This window comes from Podarcis erhardii (genome assembly GCF_964252035.2).
Source record: "Podarcis erhardii genome assembly, chromosome: 10".
NCBI classification, from domain to species: domain Eukaryota; kingdom Metazoa; phylum Chordata; class Lepidosauria; order Squamata; family Lacertidae; genus Podarcis; species Podarcis erhardii.
Window position 1 is genome coordinate 29,413,115 of NC_138500.1, and position 21,446 is coordinate 29,434,560.

Here is a 21,446-nt window from a genome sequence, read left to right on the forward strand (position 1 = left end):
TTGTAACAGTCATAGAATCATAGAATCATAGAGCTGGAAAGGACCCCAAGGTTCAACCCCCTGCAATGCAGGAATCTCAGCTGAAGCATCCATAACAGATGGCCTTCCAACCTCTGCTTAAAAACCTCCAAGGAAGGAGAGTCCACAGTCTCCTGAGGGAGACCATTCCACTGCCTAACAGCTCGTACTTCCAGAAAGTTCATCCAATGTTTAGTCTGGGGGGTACTTGTGGTGGGATAGTGTGCTGCTTGTGCGTAAAAGCTTGATCCCTCTGGGGTTTGGCTGGTCATCCAAACCGATGCACTAACGGAGCCCCCAAAGCATGACTCCGTCAGTCGCTGGTAGAATCTGACAGTGGGCGTCTACGGAATTTACGCCAACATAAAAGCTCTTTGACAGACATGCGCTTTCGAGACTCTCTGCGTGACAGTTTCCGGCGAAGGGTGGGCGTTCCCAACGGGGGTCCCGTTACCTCTCCACTACTCTCACTGGAAGCATCCCAGAGCCTCCCCTCCGCTGTGACTCCTGCACTCCCCCTGCTGGTTCCCTCTTCTACCGCAGATTCTCTCCTATTCTCCTGTAGCCTGTCCACTACCTGTCTCTCCGATGGCAGTTCCCTGACATCCACCTCCCCCCCAGGGCCCCCTTCACCCCCTCCCGCCTCCTCTCCCACTGGCGGTGAGGGCGGAAAGCCCCTGAAGGAACTCTCCTCGTCGTCCGAGGATTCTAACACTTCCAGCCACGGCGTACCGTCTCTCTCCCCGTCTTCCTCTTCTTCGTCGGAGTCGGCTTCTTCACCCACCCCTGACTCTGGGAACCCTTCAAACTCTCCTTCCTCATCGGTGGTCCCAAAGTGTTCCCTTCTAAATCGAGCCACGGGTTGCGGTTTTCTTGGGAAACGCTGATGAAATGTTTCTATTAAAACCTCGTCATTGACTACCTCTGCTGGTACCCAAGTGTTTTCCGACTCTGCTTCCCCCTCCCATTCTACCAGATATTCCACCTGATTCCCCTTCCACCTGGAATCAATGATTCCTGCCACGTTCATGTCGCGCTCTCTCTCTTCTATCACGGGCGTTTGGGTGGCCTCTCTCTCACGCTCCCCCCACTCGCGTCCCTCTCGGTACGGCGACAGTAATGACCTGTGAAATACTGGGTGTAATTTCATGTGACTGGGCAGCCTGAGTTTGAATGCCACTGGGTTGACCTGCTGTATGACCTCAAAGGGTCCCAATCTTTTGGGCCTCAATTTCTTACTCCCGCCCTTGAACGGTAGCCCTTGGGTGGACAACCACACCCGGTCCCCCACCCTTATAGTTTCACCTTCCCTCCTATTTCTGTCTGCTTGCTTCTTATATTCTTCCTTGGCTTTCTCTAAGTTAAGTTGAAGCTGACGGTGGATCGCCTCCATCTCTTCAAAAAAATATTCCGCCGCCGGCACGCTCCACCTCTCCCCTCCCTCTCCTGGGAATGCCCGGGGGTGACACCCATAATTTGCCAGGAAGGGACTCATCCCTGTGGACACGTTCTCCGCGTTGTTGTAGGCAAATTCTGCTAGAGGTAACTTATCCACCCAATCATTTTCTCTGTCTTTTACATAACACCTCAGGTATTGTTGTAAAACCCCATTTGCCCTTTCCGCTTGCCCATTGGTTTCTGGGTGCCGGGCAGTTGAGAAATTGAGTTCTACGTGCAGTAAGCTCATAAGTTTCCTCCAGAACCTGGAAGTAAATTGTTTCCCTCTGTCGCTGACCACCCTCAAGGGGGCGCCATGCAACTTGAAAATATGTTCTACAAACAACTTGGCGGTTTCCTCCGCTGTGACTGCATGTGAACAAGCTATAAAATGACACATCTTGGTTAATTGATCTACCACCACCATGACAGCTGTTTTGCCTTTGGATTTTGGCAGGTCCGTCATAAAATCTATGGATACTGCCTCCCATGGCCTTTCGGGCGTGGGTAAGGGTTGTAATAGCCCCGCTGGCGCCACCCTCTCTCCTTTCGCTCGCTGGCACCTGTCGCAACCCCTGACATATTCCCGTACGTCCTCCCTCACCTTGGGCCACCAAAACTCCCTGGTAACCAACCACATGGTTTTGTGCTGTCCAAAATGTCCCGCTGTGGGGCTGTCATGCAACTGCTTGAGTACTCTGCCCCTCAGTTCCCCGTCGGGTATGTACAGTGCCCCTTTGTAATACAACGCCCCGTTCTTTTCTTCGAACCCCCCTGTGTTCTCCTCTGTCCTCCGGAGCTCTCTGAGTTTCTCTTGGGCGTATTCATCGTTCTCCGTACCCTCTATCAGTTCCCTCTGCCCCACCAATGCCGCCCCACACACCCAGCGGTCTTCAGGGATTACATGCCTTGCCTCAGGCGCTCCCTCCCCCTCTAAGTACTCAGGTTTCCTGGAAAGAGCGTCCGCCCTCACGTTCTCGGAGCCGGGCACGTAACGAATCTCAAAGTGGAATTTGGAGAACTCCTGGGCCCATCTCACTTGTCTCTGGTTCAGCACTCGGGCTGTTCTCCAGTATTCCAGATTTTTGTGGTCAGTTCGGACTTGAACCTTGTGCTGCGCCCCAATCAGCAAGTGCCGCCATTTCCGGAATGCTTCATGAATGGCGAGCAGTTCTCGGTCGTACACTGTGTAGTTCCTCTCTGATTTGTTCAACTTCCGCGAGAAGAATGCACACGGTCTCCATTCAGACGTATCTTTTCCCGGCTGGAGAAGAACGGCCCCCACCGCTCGGTCTGACGCGTCAGTCTCCACTCTCATTGGTTGTTGTAGATCCACGTGCAAGAGTTGCTCTTCCGACGCAAACGCCTGCTTTAAGCGTTCGAACGCTTGTTGCGCTTCTCCCGTCCAAACAAATTTCTTTTTGCTACTAAGACAATCCGTGATGGGCGCTGTTAAATGGGCAAAGTTTTTGATGAACTTCCTATAGAAGTTTCCGAAGCCCAGGAACCTTTGCACGTCCTTCTTGGTCTTTGGTGTTTTCCATTCCAGTACCGCTTGAACCTTGCTGGGATCCATGGCCAATCCCTTGTCAGACAACCGGTACCCCAGGAATTCCACCTCCTTGGTATGAAACTGACACTTCTCCAGTTTCACCCACAGCCGGTTTTCTCGCAGCTTGCTCAGTACCTCTCTTACATCTCGCACATGCTGCTCCTCATTGTCTGAGTACACCAGAACGTCATCTAAGAACGCTACGCAGTTCTTGTAGAGCAGTGGCCCCAGGACGTGATTCATGAATGATTGAAAACAGGCGGAGCCCCCTTGTAATCCGAAAGGCATAACGGTGTACTCAAAGGCCCCCAAGGGGGTGAACATAGTGGTCTTCCACTCATCCCCCTTTCTCACACGTATCAAGTTATATGCCCCCCTAAGGTCCAGCTTGGTAAAAATTTTCCCTTTTCTCACCCGTGTTAGAATGTCATCAATTCTGGGCATAGGGAAAGTCACTGGTTCTGACACTGCATTTAGGGCCCTGAAATCACATACAAGCCTGGGCTTGCCTGTGTTTTTTTTGTCCACAAAGAACACTGGGCTGCCCCCCACCGCTCGTGACTCTCTGATGAAACCTCGCTTGAGATTCTTGTCAATGAACTCCCTTAACTCCTGCATCTCACTGTCTGACATTGCATACAGCTTGCCCACTGGCAATTGTGCTCCTGGGAGTAAGGTAATTTGACAATCAAAGGGTCTGTGCGGGGGCAGTTTATCTGCTTCTTTTTCGCTGAATACGTCAAGCAAGTCAGCGTATTGTGGTGGCACCCTCCCTTTGTCCATCACTTCCATCCCTGCTAGAGTGCCCCTGGCGCCTGCCTGAGCCTCTCCCTCCTTGCAGTGTTCTAGGCAATGTGCTGATCCAAAGGAAACCACTCTCTGATGCCAGCCTACTAGCGGATCGTGTAGCGCCAGCCAGCTCATACCCAAGATAATAGGAGCTCCTCCCAAGGTGGCTACGTTAAACGCTATCAGTTCGGTGTGTCGTGCCACCCTCATTATCATTGGTACAGTCTGTTGGCTCACTTCTCCTCCCAACAGCTCCCTCCCATCAATCGTGGTAACCTGCAAAGGCTTACTCAATGGGATAGTCTGTATTTGGTGTGCAGCTGCAAACTCTTTGCTCATGAAATTACATGAGCTACCTGAATCCAATAGCGCCTTTATCTTCAGTGGGTGTCCGTTTGCCAGTTCCAGCAACACCTCTATCACAAGCGCTGGTCTTGGAGGTTCCGGCGTGGGCACATTCATTACTCCCTGGCCTGGCTGCTGTGCCCTGATGTTGGCAACCAGGCGTTGGCTTTTACTGGCTCCGTGATTTCTTCTTCCTCCTTCCCCCCAACAGTTCCCGCCATCCCTTGCCATTCCTTCCTTTGCGGACAGACTCTGGCAAAGTGACCTGGCTGTTGGCAGAGATAGCATCTCTTGCCGCTCTTTCCCTCCTTCTTCCGCCCTTCACTGGTGTTTGAAACTGCGCGCGCGCGCGCTGTTCCAAGTTCCATCGGCTCTGCTGGCGGGAAAGGCTGCTCCGGAATCTCTGGAATGCGGAAGTCCTTCCAACGTTCCCCCTTTCCTTCCCGCTTTTCCATAGCTCTAGCTTCCTGGCGTGCCCCAATGGACAGCGCTGATTTAGTCAGCTGATCCATAGACTCCGCCCTAGGCGCCCGGGAAAGTTCATCTTTCACTGCCGGAGAGAGACCTTCTTCAAACAGCATTTGAATAGGTTCACTAGCAAGGTCCCACCCAAGTCTATGAATCAGCATGGTGAACTCAGTCCAGTACTCACGTACAGATCGGCTCCCCTGTTTACACGCCATTAACTGCCTGCGCACCACTCCCTGCTCGATCTCGCTGGAAAACATCAAGTCCATGGCGCGGAAAAACTTCATTGTGTCCTTTAAGATTTCATTATTGGCTGCCATCAGGGGCCGAACCCAGTCCCTCGCCCCTCCCTCTAGATGGCCAATCACGTACGCCACTCTAGAGTTCTCGTCGGGGAAGTCATCAAACAGTAGATTGAGTGCATATTGCATCTCTGTCCTAAAGGCTTGATAGTTCCGGGGATCCCCCCCAAATTTCTGCACCAGTCCAGGCACCCGTCTGGCAAGTGGGGTGGTCTTCCCCTTATCTGCATCTTGAGCCCTCCTCTCCTCGAGCCTCGCCGTTTGCAGTGCCAGCTGGACCTCCAACGCCCTGTACCTTTGTTCCAGGCTTGGATCTGCGCCAGCTCCCGCTCCTGCTCCTCCGGTTCCGGATGGTTCGCTCATGATGCCTTCTGCTTGCACAAGCTGCTTTCAAAGACTGTCAGATTGCTGTGGTGGGATAGTGTGCTGCTTGTGCGTAAAAGCTTGATCCCTCTGGGGTTTGGCTGGTCATCCAAACCGATGCACTAACGGAGCCCCCAAAGCATGACTCCGTCAGTCGCTGGTAGAATCTGACAGTGGGCGTCTACGGAATTTACGCCAACATAAAAGCTCTTTGACAGACATGCGCTTTCGAGACTCTCTGCGTGACAGTTTCCGGCGAAGGGTGGGCGTTCCCAACGGGGGTCCCGTTACCTCTCCACTACTCTCACTGGAAGCATCCCAGAGCCTCCCCTCCGCTGTGACTCCTGCACTCCCCCTGCTGGTTCCCTCTTCTACCGCAGATTCTCTCCTATTCTCCTGTAGCCTGTCCACTACCTGTCTCTCCGATGGCAGTTCCCTGACAGTACTCATTGATCCACCACTATCCCTAGAGGCCCAAGTGACCTCTGAGTCCAGGAGTGCTTTTGTAAGTTCTGGCTGGTACGCCATTTGCGACTAGTCCTGGACCACGACAGCCTGATCGCAGTCACCCATCCATTGGTGGCCTCAAGATGTGATTACTGTGAGACGCTGCCCTTGTATCTGGTCTGGCAGTAGCAAGGAGTACAGAAGGCAGCAGCCAACCTGCTCACAGGAACAGACTACCAACAGCCTGTTACTCTACTACTGAGAGACCTGCACTGGTTGCTGATTTGCCACAGGGCCAGGTTCAAGATTCTTGTGTTAATTCACAAGGCCCTAAGCAATTTGGGTCCAAAGTACCTTAAGGACTGTCTGATCCCTACAGCGTGCACATGCAAATGCCTTTGAAAGATACAGTGAGTGCAGGCGCACACTTCAGCAAATGTTCATGTTCATTTACATCTATTAACCTCCCATCCAGGAGCATTGTTAAGGGATGGCTCTGGGGGTTAATTGTTAAAACTTCACTTGCAGAGCAGCTTTCCCTCAGACAGTTGGCTCAATATGCCTCCATACATATAAATCAGCAGATGCAAACTTTACACAAATCTGTATTGTCCCTGACCGCTGGCCATTCTGGCTGGAGCTGATGGGAGATGGAGTCCAACCACATCTGAAAGGCCACAGGTTCCCCATCCCAGCCATTGCAGGAAGATGTGAAATGAGAGACCTTCATACAAGATCTTTTAGTGGTCACTGCTCACCTTGCCCAGGGAGCCATCTTTCGGGCCAGCTTCCTGCTGATACAGAATCCAGCACCTCCAGTGGCAAACCAAAAATACACTGACTTCTGAAAAAAGGAAAAATGGAGATGTTGGGTATTCAGCATACATGCTCTACCACTAAGCTATGCAGTCCCTTCCCTTATAGGCTAAGGGTGGAATGCAGAGGAGATTCAATGTTTTGTTGAAATTTATGATAGGAACCCAACATTTGCTCCTGAGATCAGCCTGGTATACATTCTTCTCTCTCCTCAAAGCAATTGTCCAGATGTTGTTATTGTTTGGGGTGCAGAAGCTCACCTAGCTGCCCTTAGAATTCCCAGCCAACCTGCTGTTTACTCCTGAAGTAAAGGGGTTGGACTTACTGTCTGATTGTTAGGCGAAGGTTCTGAGGCACGAATTGGCCTGTTCAAGCTGGGCTTCCCAATATACACATCTTGGTCCGGAGAATAAGAAGACAAGAGCTTGAGCAGAGCTTGTGGGTTCAGGTAGTTGTCATCATCAAGGTGGCAAAACCAGCTGGAGAAGGAGGAGAAATAAATGCACAGCCTGTAGATTCAAGAGGAGAATATAATTTCAACTTGATTCCATAACAATGGCGGTTGCTGCCTTTTGGGACTGGTAGGGTGGAAGGCAGGGAGAACAACAGTGAGTGGAGCCACAGCCAATAAGATGCACTGGCGTGCAAGCACACACTCACACAAATTGTAAGAAAGAAGACAAGCAGTTGGTGCTGAGCGCAGACTAAGTTGCTTGGGTGGTGTCCCATTTGCCCTAATGGACCAGACTGCCCTGTCATAGTTAGCTGTTGAACAGTTTTTTGGCATCTATCCCACCAGTTAAATCTAGGCGCCACTTGATTCATGGTTGGTATAACTGCACTTCTGTCACTGAGTCATTGTTGTACACAGTTTAATTTACTAACCTTGGCATTCACCACCTGGAGCAAGCAGACAATTGCTCTGTAGTGCATGTTGATCAGAGGGAGCTGACTCCTTATGCTACCTATGCTAAATGCCGTTTGCATTTCCTGAGTGATCTCAGATGGCTCCAATTAGTGGCTCCCTCCTAGGACAATTTTGCAGAGGCAAACTACAGTTTGAATGGAGCTTTGGATAACTAGACCACAAAAAGCCAACTATGTTTACTTTTATTGACAACATTCATAAGTGAATAAATAATCTCACTAAACTTGGACAGAAATGGACTCCATCCCATGTCACATCTCCCAACTCAAGTACATTTGCTCACCTTAGGCCGCTAACCAAAAAGGCATCAAACTCCGCCGCCATTTTGCAAGAAAGTGCTGGATGGCTGTACTCTGCAGAGCAGTTTGTGATGATCACGCGGTCACCTAATGGGAAAAGGAGAAACGCTTTCTGGATGGGTTCCTGGACCTATTTTGATTTATTTAAAGCAACTTCAAACACAGACAAGCTTATACCCTCAAGAAGGCAAAGATAGGAGACCTTTCCCCAGTGCAAAGGGCATTTTTGTGCAGTTCATCTCCAAGTCTTCCGTACCACAGCAATGCTCTGCAGAAGTTCAGCATAGTGACCAGAGTGCCGGAAGAGAACTGAAGGAGACCTGGGTTCAAATCCCCACTCAGCCATGAAAGGTCCCTGGGTGACATTCAGCCCGTCACTTTCTCTCAGCTATCTACCTCACAGGGTCATTGTGGGGATGATATAAACAGAATAAGCCAGTTTGTATATTATTTTCATTAACCCACGTTTCACCCTAAGGTCCCAGGGCACATCACAACAATTTAAAATGAAACGTTAAAGACAGTTTAAAAGAAACCACAGCCACAAGAATAGGGTGGGTCCTAAGAGTATACATCTCAAGCATCAAAGGCCAGGATAAAGAGGTGCATCTTCAACATTCATTGAAAACTGTACAGTGGTACCTCAGGTTACATACGCTTCAGGTTACATACACTTCAGGTTACAGACTCCGCTAACCCAGAAATAGTGCTTCAGGTTGAGAACTTTGCTTCAGGATGAGAACAGAAATCGTGCTCCGGTGATGTGGCGGAAGGAGGAGGCCCCATTAGCTAAAGTGGTGCTTCAGGTTAAGAACAGTTTCAGGTTAAGAACGGACCTCCAGAACGAATTAAGTACTTAACCCGAGGTACCACTGTATAGTGAAGGTGACAGAGACACCTCTATGGGGAGGAAGTTCTACAACTTAGGGGCTGCCACAGAGAATGCCCTTTCTTCCCCTGCCCCGCTCCCCACAGAGTACTTCCAAGTTGGCTGCCTCTGCCAGTCTCTCAACACCTAAGAGTGTTTGTAGAGAAGGAGGTGTTATTTCAGATATTTGGGGTCTTGGGGCTTTAAATACTAACATGAGCACCTTCAGTTGCACCCCCAGAATGAACTGGCAACCAATGAAGCTGTTTTAAAACAAGTGGTATAGGAATTCTAAAGGGAATCCCAGTCAGTAATCTGGTTGCTCCATTTTGGACTAGCTGAAGTTTCTGAGCCATCTTCGAGGGCAGCCCCATTTAGGGCACATTGTGATAATCCAGATGGGCTCCCCTACATTTTCAGGCCTTTGGGCACATTAGCAAATGAGAGAAACTGTTGCACCAAACATGCACTGAAGCTGCACATGCACTACAACAATGCACACACGTGTGTGCGCAACCAAAGACTTCTTTCAAACCTCATTTCAGCAGAGGGCGGCTCAGGGGCAAGATCCTGCGGGGGCCAGGGAAGGCTTCTGTGGGCAAATGTGCTCCCATGGTGCTAGCCATGTTAGCAACCCATGATTTAGAGAGTGGGGTGGGAAGAGCCTAGATGAGAGGAAAGCTCACCATGGTTTTAAATAAGCATGAGTACACAGTGAACAGAGGAAGGCTTGCTGCAATGACTGTCTTAAGTCTGCTGGCTCCAAAGAGTCACCATTTTAGTGAGAGGCAGTCAGAAACTCAGTCAGTGTTTATTGCTTGAAGCCACAGGCCATTGCAAATGGTAGCTTTTTTAAAAAAGTAAAATGTCTGGAAGGCAAAAAACCATGACCAATTGAGCTTCCCAATTCTCATTTAATGTAAAAGCCATTGCTAAAATAAATCCTTAATAAAGACTCTTAGTGATTACGCTTGACTTAGCTTACTCAAGTGAATCACCTTTTCAAATTCATTTTCTTAGCTGCTGCACCAAATAATAAAACTAGATACAACCATGTTCAATGAGAAGTAAGAATGCTGGTATATCTTGAATTAGACACCCCATAAGTTGAGATGCGGGGAAGCGGGTGGCACTGTGGGTTATACCACAGAGCCTAGGACCTGCCGATCGAAAGGTCAGCGGTTCGAATCCCCACGGCGGGGTGAGCTCCCATCATTCGGTCCCAGCTCCTGCCCACCTAGCAGTTCGAAAGCACCCCTAAGTGCAAGTAGATAAATAGGGACTGCTTTCTAGCGGGAAGGTAAACAGCATTTCCATGTGCGGTGCTGGTGCTGGCTCGCCAGATGAAGCTTAGTCATGCTGGCCACGTGACCCAGAAGTGTCTTTGGATGGCGCAGGCTCACGGCCTCTTGAGCGAGATGAGCACACAACCCTAGAGTCGGACACGACTGGCCCTGATGGGTAGGGGTACCTTTACCTTTACCTTTTAAGTTGAGATACAGGGTAAGACAGACATTGCCCAGTTACCTGCTCTGTGTGGGGTTGGACTCCCTTTGAAATAAAAGATTCATAGTTTAGGAGTCTACTGGATGCATCTTTGTCACCGGAAGCTCAGAGCCTGACTAGCAGTGCCTTTTACCAGCTATGACTAGTACAGAAACTACAGCCATTCTTGGACAGGGATCCTAATTCATGCATTGGGAATGTGAAGACTTTATTACTACAGTATGCTCTTTATGGGGCTACACTTGGGGCTGGTCTGGAAGCTCCAACCAGTGCAAAATGCTGGAGCTAGACTCCTTGTGAGAGGACAGACTACCACCAGCAAATACCTCTGGCAATTAAAAGCGTGCACTTGCTGCCCATATGGTACGAGTCCAATTTCAAGGTTCTTAATTTGCAAGGCCCTTAAGAATTTGGGTCCAGTGAGACTGGACTGCAAGATTCCTAATGTCCCTGCCTGATCATGGAGGTCGTGAGCAGAGTTGCTGTTAGTGGTCATCCACCAGTCAGTGGCACAGTTCACAATGACCAGCAACCATGCCTTGAGCATCATGGGCCCAACTCTGTGGACTTCCCTCCCGACTGAGATTGAGCAGGCTTGCCTCGCTACTAAACTTAAGCTGCCTGGTGAAAACTTTTCTTTTTTTCAGCAGGCATTTTAAGTAAACTTTTCTGATTGTGTGGTTAATTTTACTGATTTCATCCTTTGTGACTTCATTGTACAACACATCAAAAATACTGCATAAAGCAGTATATAAATTATTGAAATAAATAATAATAAATAAATGCAGCAGGGGTGCAGAAACTGTGGCCTTCTGGATACTGTTGAACTGCAGTTCCCATCGGCTCCAGACAACAAAGGTCAGAGCAGATAAGACTTGTAATCTACCAACTTCTGGAAGGCCACAGATCCCCCACCCTGCTCTACATGTGTTGAATATTGCCATGTGTTGTCCCGACAGATCTGCCCATAATCCCCTAGTTGTGCACCAAGACTGAATCACTCCCTTTACCACCTCTTGATTTCGTAGAAGATACAGGTCTCTTCTGCTCTCTGCAGGAGTGCTGTGGATAGTTCTAGAGTTAAAAAACAAAACAAAGCTATTTGTAGTACTTCCAGTGAAGCTTGTTTACCCTTGCCCAAGATATCAGACCCACAATGCATTTGGGCAACAGCTTTCCCCAATACTGTAGTTTATCGGATGTCCTGCCAATTGCACCCCTAAGTAGGAGCTGCAAAGGCAGCTCTGCACAGCAGCTTGCAGGCACTGGCTGAGCATGCCTGAGCTGGAATTGTAAAGTGAAGGGACATCGGGACATCCTTCCATCCTTCCTTCCTTCCTGTTTCACTAGCTAGAAAGCACAGAGCAAAGTAGAATCAGTAGTTCCAAGTTGTATTAACTTCGTAAAAAAAAACCCAAAAAAACTCCCACATTTCATTGTTGAACACCTAGTCAAATTATTGATAAGCAAAACCAGGCGAGGGAGTGCTCATCAAGCAAAGTCAGATAATGGCATTGGTTCGTTGTTGGTCATTATTCTCCTCCCAGGCACTACCCAAGGGGGTGCTGACAAGAGTTGCCAATTACCTTCTGCATAGTAATCACATTAGCAATGATAGCGCTAGTCAGGGAAAGGATCTCATTTTCTCAGCAACATGATATTGAGGTTCTGAGAGCTGGGGAAATGAGTTAGGACCTCCTTAACAGAAGCCTCATCTGCAGAGAAAATGGCGGCAACAAAAGAGCAACTACAATGGATTTATGGTACAAAAATAATAATAAACGCTGTGCTTCCAATATTGTGATCTGACAGTTTAAAATCTATGAGTGGTATTCAGCTAAGCCCTATTCAGAGGGGACCAAGTGCAATTAATGAACCTACAATACTCATGTCCATTAACTTCAGTGAGTATACTCTGAGTAGGACTAACGTTGAATATCACCCTTAAAAAAAAAAAATCTCTTCGGGGGGAATTCAAGGTCGCCGTCTTCTGATTTTATTTCAGCTTGCCAGACGGAATGATCTTCATTCCCCTCCTCCTGTGTGCTCTTCTTGGGGTTCTCTTTACCCCAGTTTGGGGGGCCTGGGGCATGGGAGGAGAGCAGGACCCTCTTGCTCCAGTAGAAATCCTTGCACGTGGCATCTGATGGCAGGACTCATTTGGTGAATCCCACCCAATAGCAGTGGTACACCTTAACATCACACAGAGTAATCCAAAGCCCTGGCCAATAGAGACAGGGCATCACAGCACAGCCACCACAACATCCACTGCCCCACTACTCACAACAGATGGGCGGGGGAAGTGGGGCAGGAAAATGGCTCTTTGCTCCACCAACTCTCAGGCTGGTGCAGCAAAATGGCCCAGATCTTCCATAATCGGTAGATCGTATTGCCAAGTTGTGGGTAGGGAATTGAATAGTGGTGTTAATGTGCAATGAGCCTGACAGCACAAGCTGATGTGCTGCACAATCCAAATTGATATTAATTGTCTGGTTTTTACTGACTGGGCTAAGAAACTTCATCCAAAGGACTTGATCATTTTTATGTTGGTGGGCTGCGAGTTTCACCATATCTCAGAACTCGAAGGATGCAAAGAATCTAAACTTAGACATGCAATATATATATTAAAAAACTTTATTGCAGTTTCTGAAAAATTAACATAAAATTTGAAAGTACAATGAGGCGAGGGCAATCCAGATTTTGCAACTCTTTGTGGCCATTTTTAAATTATATGTTGCATGATCCTCAAAAACTATGTACCAAAATACTTGGAGTTTATTTGAAATTATGTGTAACTTCTCTTCCTGCTTATCTATGATTTTTCTTCCTGTCTAGGTCAATCTATGTATTTTTGTCTTGCTTATAGATGGATTTCGTATACAAGCTACACACTTCTATATCATCCGTAAATAACCCTGTGCTTACCCAGTTTTCCTTAGTTCCTTTCTATCAAAACCTGTATGATCCATGCTGTTTTTTTGTATTTAAAAGCTATTAATAAGAAAGAAATAAGAGAAGGCCCAGATCTGGCATGCTGTCAACACATGACAGCAGTAGGACCAGTAGATCCTTTATAGACCCAGTCCAGCCCTTCCCCTGAAATGCTACTGGTAGCAGAGATACCACTGATGGTAGCTTCCACTTATTTGCCATTTGGGTGGTTCACTGAGCTGTTCGTCACTGCTGGGGCTTCCCTGCCATTGGTGGAGGTTAGCAGAGTCAAGTCAGGGCAGGGTATAGAGAGATACCTCCACTCCAACTCCTCTAAACTTCTTCCACTGGATAGATTGGGGGTTTGGATCGCTCTGTTTGTTGTATTTACCAAACACAGATTGTTAGCTGGTGCTGCAGTTCGATACCTGCAGATTTTATGTCATATTTTTTGGCTCTGCCCATTAATTCAGTGTTTCTGGAGAACTGCACAAGCTGCGGTAAATGAAATTACTAATTACTTGATAGCTGAAGAGCCAAGCATAGCAGTATTTGACCTTGAGGACCTTGTCGATTAAGCAGATTTGGATTGGAACTGGCAATGCCAGAGCAAGTCTACACATGTCTACACAGAAGTAAACCTGGGGTGGAGATTTCTGCATCACCAATAAAGAGGAAACACATGGGGAGGTAGAAGAGGAGTCAATTTGCATTAAATGTGCAGATATGTATACATGCAAATTTAGAAATAAGTAGTATACTTTAAATAGAAACTCAGCACACCTCACCAAAGTGGAGAAGACTATGTCCAGGTTACCTGTGTGCCTGCTCTGTCTGTTCTCCAGGTCTGATGGTTGATATGGCTCTTCATTCTCAGGGTTCTTTATCTTTACACCAGACTTGGAACAGACAGCCTTAAGTCATACCCAGAATAGATCCAGAATAGACTCAGTTATATTGATTTGTATATAATAATAATTATTATTTTATGTTGTGAGCTGCCTTGTGATCTTTGGATGAAGGGTGGTATACAAACAAAAGAAGAAGAAGAAGAAGAAGAAGAAGAAGAAGAAGAAGATTGAGCATAGTCCAACAGACAGTCAAACTGACTGCCCCTCATCAGGTGTCCTAGTGAGTTCTGTGGCTGAGCAGGGACTTGAACCTGGGTCTCCCCAGTCTTAGGGCTTCTCCACATTTTTGCTTCTCCTATGCTTAGAATGCATGGGTCCAAGCAGTTTTCCTTTTGCCGTGCCACTTTTCCCAGAGAAAACCTGCAGTTTAGGGCTGAATCAGAACAAATAACAATCGGGTTTTCCATTCATTGCTGTTTGTTCTGATTTAGCATTAAAGAGTGAGTTTTCCAGGAAGGGGCAGCGGGACAAAGGCAGAACCACTCAGGCCCATGTCTAGGCAGCACGGGACAAGGAGATGTCTGTATGAGCCCTAAGTCCAAGACTGAGTTATCCCATCTATTACAGTATAGGCGTCCCCTCCCCCACTTTCACGCGATCGCCTCACACACAACCGCATATACGCACAATACCAGAAAATAAATCATTTGATTCAACCCAGAAATAAGGGGAGGAGCAACCACAACACACACACACACACACCAAATGTTTTCCCCAGACCTCATTCAGAGATGCAAGATTGAACCTGGGAATTCTGCATGCAAGGCATGTGCCCTGTGGCTGAGCTATAACCCTTTCCCATGGTCAGCCGTGTAAGGATGCTATTACCCAAGCGCTCCTGACACACAGTTTACAGAAGTCAGTTTCCAGATCTTGCGCAACACTAAAGGCCGGATTACCCAGTTTTTCCCGTAGCTCATCATCTTCTTTATCAGTGAAGACATATGTCTGAGGAAAAGAAGAGAGAAGGGTTATTCCAGTGCCTAAAATGTGCTGAGTTCCATACCTGCCATCCAGTGACAAGCCACATAACTCTCTCCACCGTGGCTATGCGTCATATGAGATTATTACTGAAGTAATGAATGTAAAATGCTTTGAACACTCAGAAAGTGTTTTATCTGTACAAATGGAATAATAATGCCCCCATCTCACAGAGATGCGGCAAAATAGAGGTTGTAACAAGTTCTGATATTTTTTAAAGTGCTATATGATGATGGAAAGTAGGTATTTGACCCAGCTTCTTTGCAGAGAGAGAGAGAGAGAGAGAGAGAGAGAGAGAGAGAGAGAGAGAGAGATTAATTCACTCTCCCCTTTGCTGATAAATTGATTAGCTGATAATCTTTTGAAATCCGGTCTTTGAATGCTTGTTTGTTCTGTGCTGAAAAAAATTCAGATGGATCTGAAGCTAGTGTTTCCCAAAGGACCCTGCATGCTGCAGTTTTGAGAGGGTGTTGATCATTCAGTGGAAAAGGTCATTAACGTCTTTGTAGAATGGCATTCACCCCACCCCCACCCCAGCAAGTGTTTTGGTGTTGAGTACCTCACCCATTAAAGGGTTGCGATTGGCACTGTGGGTTAAACCACAGAGCCTAGGACTTGCCGATCAGAAGGTTGGCGGTTTGAATCCCTGCGACGGGGTGAGCTCCCGTTGCTCGATCCCTGCTCCTGCCAAGCTAGCAGTTCGAAAGCATGTCAAAGTAAATGGCGTTTCCGTGCACTGCTGTGGTTCGCCAGAAGCGGCTTAGTCATGCTGGCCACATGACCCGGAAGCTGTATGCCGGCTTCCTCAAACAATAAAGCGAGATGAGCACTGCAACCCCAGAGTCGGCCACGACTGGACCTAATGGTCAGGCGTCCCTTTACCTTTACCGCACCTACTGAGAAATTGCTTTTAAAACAAATACAACATAGATAGATCATGGCCAGCGTCAGTTATGAAAAGGGATTTCAGTAAAGTGTCTTCTCGGGCACTTCCTCGGATGCATGTTCTTCTGGCAGTAGTTGTGGGCAGCCATTTTCAATTTTCCACAGTGCCCCAGATCAGCATGACGTTTGTCCAGGGCAGGCACCAGCCTCTGTTAGTGTGGCCATGTGTCCTACTTTACTGAGGTCAGTCCTCTGTTTGAAAGGCTGTCAGAGGATCGTCCTCTATTTGAATGAGCTCTCTTTTTGGAGGGCGATCCAGTTCAAGTCCAGTTTAAACCTAAAGAACCACCACAGGGGAGAGTAGGAGTTAGCACCTGTGGAGTGCAGATAGAAGAAGGCTGGAAAATGCTCTGGTTCAAGGCCCCACATAGATGCCTTCCCCCCTTATGCTAGATGGGGTGCCAAAGTATTGGAACCTACTTACATGTGTGATGGTACTGCCTCAAGGTAAAAGGCTTCTGGGTGGAAGTATTTTCTGAGAATCCATTGATAACTGGACAAAACTCACCCCGCCCCTTGTCTTCTCTTTTGAATCTGTTTGCAGATTCGGATCAAGACCTGAATAACAAGGAACTGATTTTGCATCATTTGACAGCAGCCAGAGTCACAACTGCCAAATTTTGCAGAACTTTTGATCTCAGTAATCTAGACTATTGCTATTCCAAGACTTGGCAAATCACCCTTCTTGGAAGGGTGTCCAGGGTTCCCAAGTGTTCAAGATCGCAGCTTTGCCATTTGGTCTAATTTTATTTTATATACAAGCACAAGGAGTGTCAGATACCACAGGTCTATGCGGGTGTTTTGATGGAATACGTTTTATCATCTTTTTTGAATTAAAATTTCTAATTGTTTTGATTTAAACTGCAGAACTCATTGCAATTATAAACTACGCATCTTTTTCCTTTCGGTACGTTTTATTATTGCACTGACTTCTTCCTGTATTTCTTTATTGGCAATTGTGACAACTTATCTGTATTTATTTTTCCCTTCATTTCTTTTTTTCTGTCACCTGTTTGTCCTTATTAAAATTCAGTAAAAAATATATGAGGGGGGAAAGAGTTAGAACCTATACAGCAAACCAAACAGGCATGCACATACCCATAGCAGTAATCCCTGGTCTATTTAACTTATAGTTTTTCTAGATTTTTATCTATGGATATAAATTTGCATGTGTGGGTTTTTGTTTTGTATTTGCAAATGTGTGTTCTCTTTTGACCTTTTTTGGAGAGGGGGTGTATTTCCTTTTGGGGGGCGCAATGTGTAAGCGCCTACTGTAGCACCAGGGGGTTCTGCTAGGGCTCTGGAACCCCAATAATATCTGATTTAGGTATGAGTCATTTTTGTAGAACAGATGCTTTCGATATATAGGTTTCATTGTGCTGAGCCAGCTCACACTGAGCTTTTAGTCACCAGCCTGGGGCTGGAGAACCTGGTCTGATCCAGCATCCCTAAATAACTCATGAGCCCAAGGGGTGACCATTGAATAGCTCAGGTTTGTCCCCCGAGAATCCTGCTGTGATGTTTGCAAGATATCTGACAGCAGATTAAACAGAAGCTTTGTAGTGAAAGGAAAGTTGAATTCAGAAAAGAACATCTGTTTGTGTGTAAAAGACCTATAAGCTCTCTGCTGTTTTCCCTACTCTCCTCCTCCTCCTCTTCCCCGCAGTCCCTCCCAGGCCCTCTCGACAACATCATGTGGCATGTACTTCCATCCCAAGGGCAGAGTGGGGATCGCGTCCAGCAAAGAATACCTCCTCTCAAGCGGAAAATGGGCTTTCAAGAAGCCAAGGGGACTGAAAGAGAGAGACACAAGCCTTAAACAATCTCCCCACCAGCTGCCTGCAGGCTGGTTAAACAGTGTACTTGCATTATGTACTGAAATATGGGCAAAGTCATTCAGACAGTCGCCCAGGCACGTGGGCCTCCCCTGGGCCTGGCGGTGGCGAGGCCTTTTCACAAATCCAGCCTGGGTTTTATTGTGAGCCTCTTGTCTCTGGAAGAATGAAGGAGCTGAGGGACAGCGATAAAGAAAAGGAACCAGGGGGACGAAGCAACCACAACAAAAAATACGAGGGAGGGGAGAAAAAACACGTTTGCTGGGAATATAGCAGGGCTGAATATGGCACATTCGCTCCTTAAATCACCAATTGGAGATGTGAATTTCTAAATGATATGTCAACCAGAACTGTCCGCCCCTGAAAAAGCATTCGGTGCTGGTGTAATGGCAAACTATCTGCGTACATTTTGCAAGATCCTCAACATTTTGCTTTGTGTATGTGTGAGAGAGGGACGCGGGTGGTGCTGTGGTCTAAACCACTGAGCCTAGGGCTTGCTGATCAGAAGGTCAATGGTTCGAATCCCTGCAACGGGGTGAGCTCCCGTTGCTTGGTCCCAGTTCCTGCCAACCTAGCAGTTCAAAAGCACGTCAAAGTGCAAGTAGATAAATAGGTACCGCTCCGGCGGGAAGGTAAATGGCATTTCCGTGCGCTTCTCTGGATTCGCTAGAAGCGGCTTAGTCATGCTGGCTACATGACCCAGAAAAACTGTCTGCGGACAAACGTCGGCTCCCTCGGCCAATAAAGCGAGATGAACGCCCCAACCCCAGAGTCATTCGAGACTGTACTTAACTGTCTGGGGTCCTTTAACTTTTTTTATGTGTGTGAGAGAGATATATACTGTACTCAGTGATTTTTTTCTGGGTGGGTCGCAGGCGTATGCATACCCCTAAACATTTTGCGAATCTAAGTTTGGCCTCATTGAGGAGCAGTATTTCAGTATGAGTAGGAAAATGAGAGTACCCCTAAACTTTTTTTTTTAGAAAAAAAGCACAGTATATTCTCATACATAAATGTATGTTTCACACATTACACGAATGCAATCCTTTGTCTGCCTCAGAGTCAACCAATTCCACCTTCCTCATGAGTGAAAAAAAGTATGAAATCTGCCTCGCCAAATATGTTTTGCCCATTTACCTTTAACATGTGGAGAAGCTCATAAACAAGTGTTTTGGAAGGCCAGTGTTCCTAAGGCAGCTTTAAAAGCCCTGAGAGGCATTGGGGAGCTAGTGCAGGGACAATCTTTCCCACACAAAGGAAGCATAGTTAGAACAGTTGGGCTGTGCATGCCTCTCCCCGATCCAATTCAGGGCTCGGTTGGGCACTTTGAAGAGGCACCAATCCAACCTAAGACCAACTCAACTCAGCAGCAGACTCTGAACCAATCTGAGCACCTTGCACAGTGTCTAATTAAGGATTAAAACCCTATATATCTCCTCCCCCCCCCCTTGCTACCACCAGATCCTGCACCCCTTTTGACAGCCCCAGATTGCTTCAGCTGGACCTGATCCAACCCAGAGTGACCAGGGGCTACCTCAACCCAATATGGCAGAATCCTGGGTTGATCCAAACCAGCCTGATTCGATTCAGGACTCAGGATTTGGCTCTGCTCTGCATCCCTCCCTCCCCCATTATCAGTCTCCTCCAAATCTATGCGGCTTGCTCCCTCGGCTTGCTTTGAAGTTCTCCGAGAGACACACTGATGTTACTTTTCTTGGGTAAAATAAAATGATGAATGAGACAGATGGCCATCAGCATAATGAACGGTGGAAAGACTAGAATCTGGTATAAGGCAGCTTCGTTGTAAAAACATACTCTTTTTTGTAAGTGCAACAGCAGGCACGTTTCTTATTTTTCTTTTTTACTATGCTTTGATTAAAAGCAGGCAACACCAGGGCTTGGGGCTAAATCAAATCACATCTGGGGACGATTCCAGCCCTGAGGCTTCCAAATGACCAATCCTGGCTTAAGGCATCGTTTGGTTCTAGGCAATGCGTGCGCATGAGTGCATATGAGAATCACACACAGGTTCTTCCCTTAGGCATTCTGGTGTCAGCGGTCCATTCAACCCTCCCTCTCACCCTCATACCAACCTGTCCTTTAACCTGAGAGATCCAGGTCTCCAGCAGCAATCCCATCCTGGACTGGTGGAACTTCTGGGTTGTCTTGACAGCAATGAAAAGCTCTTCCAGCAAGAGGCCTTTCCCAGCAGCAGAATGTGCCATACCGTCATCGTGGCCCTTGAGTTGTTTTCCTTGCTCAGTCTCCCTCCTGTTTCTCCAGTCTGCCACACCCGCCAGCATCATCTCCCTCCATGCCCATCTGCCAGATATCCCTCCTGAAAGTCTCTGGTTGTCGACCGCTTCCTGGATGCCGGAACGCCTCGTGGAAAGGAGCACCATGCTCACAAGAAAGAGCACAACTCCAGAGGAGGCCTGGAGGAGACGCCGGTGCATGGCTTTCGATCCCGCAGCAAGGAGATGGGCGAGGTTCAAAGCTTGAAGTGCAAATCCTGCTCTAGCCTGTGTGCTTTCCCACAAAGTTGAGAACGGCATAGATCAAGGAGATAGGCCAAATCCTGTCTAATAAATACCCCAGGAATGCAAGAGGAAGGGGACAGTGAGTGGGGTTGTGTGGCTCTTCAGGAAAGCAGAAATTACCAAAGAGGTCTGCCTAACTCTTTTCTCCCCCACTCACACCCCAGGGGATGAGGAAGCCTGGAGGGCAGAGGCATGGGAGACCTGATTTTCCAGATATCAAAGAGGGCAGGTGACAGAGGCTTTTAGGTAGGAGCTAAGAGGAGGACCCTGTCACCTGAGCCTAGGTAACCAAAATGGCATGACCCTGGTTCCCATCTGAAGTCACACAGGATGAGATTCAGCTGTCAAGTCAAGACTCCATGGACAAATACCCATCCCAAGGGCAGGGAAGAAAGTGCCCACTTTTCCATAGCGAAGATTCCCAAATAACAGCCTCTCTTTCCCAGCTAGAACACAGAGCTTCTAACCTAAAAAGCAAGGCAGGTTTTTCATTTTTTGATCGCCTCCTTTTTGTCTCCCAGCAATTACAGGCTAAAGCCAGGGCTGCAAAAGGAAACTGCCTTTCTCCAGTCCCACCAGCTGTCTGCTGCCTCCCTCTCCCAGCTCCATTTTTTGGCTGCAAGGAGGCAAATTCCGCCCAGTCCCTTTTATGGGTTCACGGCTAGGCAGGTCCCGCGTGTCTCCGGGGAAATCTTCCCCTCTGAACAGCCGCCTGCCTGCCCTCCCAGCTGCTGCCCTTTTGACCGGCTTTGTCAGGCAGTGAAAAGCACCCCCTTCCCAATGGAGAATTTATCTTCTCAGTAAAGGAAATGGCACGCATATCGCAAACATTGATTTCTCAGGCCGGCTCACTAGTAAATAAGGGTGCGCAAGCAAAGATCACCTGGTGGAAATTAGTTTCCCTTCACACCTGATAACCTGTGGGTTGCAGGCAATTAAGGAGGTAAAAAGGAGCAATTCCTTTGCTCTTTGCATTACAGAGCTGGGCTGAGTTTGTTTGAGAGGACAGAAACCAGAATATGTTAGTTTACCACGAATAATTCCTGGTACATCTCAAATATTAAGGGGCAGCAACACAATGGGTGCACATTGTCAGGGCAGGATATGGGTTTGATGAGGCCCTAAGCTACTGAAGGTAATAGGGCCCTTTATATGCGATATTTTA

The 21,446-nt window shown here is 47.6% G+C and overlaps 1 protein-coding gene across 1 annotated transcript in view; it reads right to left on the bottom strand.

The window, feature by feature from the left end:
- MFNG (MFNG O-fucosylpeptide 3-beta-N-acetylglucosaminyltransferase) overlaps nt 1-20,923 on the bottom strand; it is a 31,090-nt gene extending 10,167 nt beyond the window's left edge. Inside the window, exons 1-5 of the mRNA XM_081879513.1 lie at nt 19,835-20,923; nt 14,880-14,928; nt 7,749-7,851; nt 6,863-7,016; nt 6,480-6,565 (exon numbers count right to left, since the gene is read on the bottom strand). Of these exons, the coding sequence (XP_081735639.1) occupies nt 6,480-6,565; nt 6,863-7,016; nt 7,749-7,851; nt 14,880-14,928; nt 19,835-20,296 (854 nt within the window). The 5' untranslated portion in view covers nt 20,297-20,923. The remainder of the gene's footprint in view (nt 1-6,479; nt 6,566-6,862; nt 7,017-7,748; nt 7,852-14,879; nt 14,929-19,834) is intronic.
- Between the last annotated feature and the right edge of the window lie 523 nt (nt 20,924-21,446).